This window comes from Ylistrum balloti, unplaced genomic scaffold (genome assembly GCF_031769215.1).
Source record: "Ylistrum balloti isolate Yb309-2 unplaced genomic scaffold, AGI_CSIRO_Ybal_v1 Utg371074, whole genome shotgun sequence".
Classification (NCBI taxonomy): Eukaryota; Metazoa; Mollusca; class Bivalvia; order Pectinida; family Pectinidae; genus Ylistrum; species Ylistrum balloti.
The window spans coordinates 1-5318 of NW_026782593.1; the positions used below are offsets into that span (position 1 = coordinate 1).

General features: G+C 36.6%; 1 protein-coding gene across 1 annotated transcript; it reads left to right on the top strand.

The window, feature by feature from the left end:
* Positions 1–674: 674 nt before the first annotated feature.
* LOC132560526 (transcriptional regulator QRICH1-like) lies at positions 675–1943 on the top strand. Its single transcript, XM_060225194.1, has 2 exons — positions 675–836; positions 1224–1943. The coding sequence occupies exons 1-2, from the start codon at positions 675–677 to the stop codon at positions 1941–1943; spliced, it is 882 nt and encodes a 293-aa protein (XP_060081177.1).
* The last annotated feature ends 3375 nt before the right edge of the window (positions 1944–5318 follow it).

Sequence of the window (5318 nt, forward strand, 5' to 3'; positions counted from 1 at the left end):
GCACACTTATCCCTTTATCTTTATTATATTGATTTACGTATATTTACAATATATTAATGAATATTTATATTATTGATAATTAATTATTAGTTAATTAGTATGCCAGGTGAGAGTGAATCTGTGTGACTACAGCATTATTTTCCACTATGTATTATTGTAGCTTCACATGACGGACTAGGAGTCTCAGCTATCAAGCCAGGACCAGTCAGCTGTGCCAACTCATTGTGACTCCAGCGTCAGGACCGACCGGATAAGTTCTCTTCGCCAGGGTCAAGGTCAGCATGGAATTCATGTGTTGGGTCGTTACGTAGGCCAGGGTCAGCGACTTGCTTGGAGGCTGAGTCACAGTATATCTACTATTGGGATGGCTGTCGTGTCAAGGACACTAGTGTGTACATCCCAGCTTTCCTGTCGTGTCTTGGACACTAGTGAGTTTGCCAATTTGGGCGTTTCAAGCAAGCATGGTGCTGCTTGATGTGTTTATACCTCTTGGCTCTGGAATGTTTATCACATAACCGACTCGTTTTCCTATGTCATAAGTCCATGTCATAATAATGGTAATACACATGTGTAATAAAGGTTTGGGATCTGTTGATTGGTCAAAACCGTGGTAACGTATTCATACGCCCGCGCGCGTACTACTTTTATTTACTACGACAACAAACTAGTAAAATATGGCTGACCAGATCAACATTGGCGACACAGTTTTTATTGATAAGAAGGGGACTGGTGTGGTGAAGGAGATTATCCCACGGGGGTTTGCTGTATTTTATGATGTTGAATTGCGTGGGATTGACTTTCAAATTCAGCTTGAGCGCGATCGTATTGAAAAGGTGGTAGATCCCTCCCAATAGCAGACGACCGCTCCGGATGGCGATCCTGTTGCCCCTGAACCAGGTCGTTTCGCTTCAGTAAGAGAAGGTGAGGTGGGGAAATTTGTACAGGATCAATCAAACAATAGTATGTTGAGCAAAACTTTGTATGACATGAAAATTTTGTAAAAAATTTTGGAGTTACCAGAAATAACTGAAAAGAGAAAAATCCACGAAATTCCCGTCAAATATCTGTCGTCATTATTATGCAGGTTTTTCATTGGTGTTCGGAAAACAGACGGCTCGGAATACGAGCCCACCTCATTACGTGGTATGATGTCAAGTTTTGACCGACAGTTACGTTGCTAAAATTATGGTCATACGATCGTTAACAGTCCAATGTTTGCTCAGGTCCGTGAAGTATTAAAGGGTAAACAACGTCAATTAAAACGTGAAGGAAAAGGCAATTTGGCACACAAAAGTGATCCAATCAATGACAATGAAATTGACATTCTGTGGAATTCGGGTGAGTTAGGTTCTGATACCCCAGACAGCATCTTACAAACTGTATGGTTTTATAACACAATACATTTCGGACTTCGTGGTTCAGCTGAGCACCGACATATGTGTTGGGGAGATGTTAGTCTTTGGAAGGATGAGGATTGGCATGAATGTTTAGATTTCACGGAGCGTCAGTTGAAAATCTGTACAGGCGAAAATGTCCGCGACATCAGATCAGTGAAACCGAAACTACGGGAAAATTTGGAAAACCCGAACAGGTGCCCAGTCCTTATTTACAAACTCTACCGTGAAAAACGCCCTGTCGGATATAGTGGTCCCTCAGATCCATTCTACCTCGCGACGAAACAAATGCCGTCACAAAACGACAAAACTTGGTTAAAAAAACAGCCAGTAGGAGTGAATAAACTGTGTACTATGATGCAAAGAATGGTGAAGTCGTCGGGAATAACAACGGAAAAACGCCTGTCAAACCATAGTGCAAGAAAATACCTTGTTCAAAAACTGAGTGACAGCAATATCATCATGCAAATTTCTGGCCACAAGAATATATCATCAACAACTACAGCCACATTAACCACGACCAACACAAACAGATCTCGAGGATTCTGAATGCTGGAAAATCTGCGGAAACATCGACGACAGGACCACCTACCTTGCCAGAGCCGTCCAGCTCCACGTGTGTAAACAACATGAGCAAATCGGCCGCTTCCTCGGCTTCCCTGGAAATAACTGGTGGTTTTCAGTCGATATTTGGTAGTCCCGTAAGTGGTGGAAACTTTGAAATGCATATTCACCAAGTTTGTGATTCACCAAAACCACCTAATCCGAAAAGCTATCATTGAAAGTGACAGTGACTCGCAGTAACTGGAGCAGTTAGGCCGAACCTGATGATCCGTGATGACGAGGCGAGGTGACGTCACGTTACCAAGATTTTTTTTTTTTTTTTTTATTTTTAAAAGTTATTTTTGCATTAAATAAAATTTAAATGCTTTACTTTGTCGATATTATTTTGGAACAGAACAATCTCTTATTCAATCATTGAAAAAAGGTACTATTTGCAACACGGATGGATAAAACTCTGATTGCTGTGCGTTGGTTTTGACCTATATAGAAACAGCTGATTGCATAGTGGAAGTAAATCGTAGTTTTCTGGCGATTTTTCCATTTTAATTGGTTATGTGATAAATAGAATCTTACACTCGTGTCAATGTATTATGGAAGATCCTATTTATGTAAATTAGTAAATGTAAACATTACTGAAAAATATGTCACTGCTGCATTTAAGATGATAAAAACAGCAGGTCACATAAAAAATGATATTTGGAACTAGGTCAGTTTTCAGGGGAGTAAAGACTGTATAATGCTTTGTGTTAAAGAATTACTATCATGCTTGTAGTTTTCAAGATTCCGTCTATCTTGGCACACAAACGACAGCATTTATCTTAATTTCGTAAATTTGTATACTGCGAGGGCGGAACAAGATAACGTTATGCGTGACGTCAATGCATTACTTCGGCAAAAGCGTACTTCTAGTTACCTAATAATTGTAATCACGGTAATTTATCTTTATGTGTGGAACATTATGATCTCAAAAAAAAAAAACAAAAAAAAAAAAAAAATGGCGAGGTTTCTATTTTTTCATGAAACAAACGAAATGCATATTATTGATAGTTCAAATAGACTATTCATCATGAGGATTAACAGATGCCTTTTTTCCATTTAACGCTACCAAGGAAAACTCTTTCGTGTTTATTTGACGAAAAGATATATGTGTGTGTGAATGAGGTTCACCCTCTATAATTGGTTGTTACATGTTTATTTTATACTGAATGACGTAGATCACAATCTAGATCTTTCCTGATCCAGAATACATGGAGTACTGACGGCGATAAAATGGTAATGCGTCTTGAATTATAGATCAGAACAGATAAGTTTTTAATAAATATGACAGGATGCATTATACCTATTACGGATTATTGAAATTAGAGAGTACGAGAAATGCAGAACAGAAACAGAATACGTCCGGAAACAGCACATAACAACGCAAGTTTGTTGGTTTTGAACATCAACATGCAATATTGCCAAATACAAACGTTATTCTTGTCAAACGAGTTTGCATATATCAGGTACCATATAACAAACGACAGTCGGATTCATATGTCCGCATATATGGCCTCATGTTGAAATATGCTGCCACTGAGGTATATGTCATTAAAAGCTCTGTCCAGAACATCCGATGACTCTATAAATCTATAAGTGAAATAATATCAAAACATAAAGCGAAAAAGTGGAAAGACATGATGTAAACGATAAGATTCTGTTGAAAAATGGATCATTGTTCTCCTACAAATGAAATTCATCTAAGTAGAGGGCTGACATCGGGTATCTTCGTGATCGAGGCTTCGCCTTGAATGGTATTTTGTTTCGATCATTATTGTGTCGAATAGTTCGATAAAGGTAACTCCCCTTGCGATTTTGCCCCAGCGAGTTATATATTACCTTTATAATGATATGGGGATTGGAAACCAAATGTAAGATAAGTGATTTCTTTATGTTTTAAATATTATGCTGAAGTTTTAGACTCGTGATGCTGAATATATGACGTTGAAGCAGGAGACGCTTACTCTTCTGGAACACTCGGTTTTATTCTTGAATAATTGTTTCTGTTGTTCATATTTTACTTTTGTTTTATTGAATCTGGGATTGGAAAAAGCGTTTTTCTTACGTTAAAACCTTTAAAAGATGCAATTGAAACAATGCTAAAGCATTTCATAATTTTACATATGAAAAACATGAAATATTAAATTTCGTTTTTTTACTGTGTACTAGTACATTTGACGTTAGTAAAATAATATTCTAATTCATTATATTTTTTTAAATGAAATAAGTACAATGATGAATAAGAGGGTCCAAGAATGTTGCTTTAAAATGAGGATTTTGAATGAATGTTTAATTTGGTTTTGAAAACAGGTACTAAATCACCTAGGGTGTTATGGTCCTAGGCAATCTTCCAAAAATTCCGTTCCTTGTATAATAGGGTGTTCATCCAAATACTCATTATCAGAAGTCTGAAAAAGAAGAAACAAACACAGAGTAAAATAATTGTGATTTTGTGAACAGTCAGGATGTATAATTAAACTTTCAATTTACAGTATATATGTATATGGAAATGTTAAATCCAGTCACTCATTCAGACATATTTGAAAGTTTAAGGCTACAACGACATTATTAAAGATTACTCGAAAGGAATGCTAGTTATATATTGCATTTTATTAATTACTAGACCTTATATACACTCGGGTGTTTTTAACACTATTTAAGATTGCAAGTGCAGTATATCGTTGTGTATCCTACACGGAAGTAATCGGTAACTTATTTCACAGTTAGTGACTTTGTACACATGTCTGTGTCTGTTTGATATCAACACTACCTCGCTCTCAACAAAATCAATGTCATGCTCTGTTAATTACGCGATTCGTAATAAATGAATCATCTAGGACGGATTTCAAAAGCTCTGAACAACGGCAATATCATGTTTGAACCTTCCGATAAAACACGACTAGTACATAAGGTATACACAATCACTGTCGGACACTGATTACTATGTTGATTGCAGGCGAGCGAAATTAATATTGAAGAATATTAATATAATTTATGAAAAATATATATAATATACATAGAATTTTAAACAAGTATTCGATATTCAAGAACCTGTTCCCAATATCATGAGATAAGATTGTCTGTCTTGTGGAGGTATACACATTGGCCAATTTTCCGACGGGATCTTCATCATGTAAACATAAAGGTTTAAGAGATCCCAAAATCGAATTGCAGCCAGCAATGATATGTACGTAAACTGCCAAATAGGAATACAGCATTATCTAACAATTTCAGGTTTGTTTCACTTACCCTGCTTGATAAAGGATCCTTCGAGCACATTATCTGAAAAAACGAAAAACAACGTTTACTCCTTTCGGGAATTGA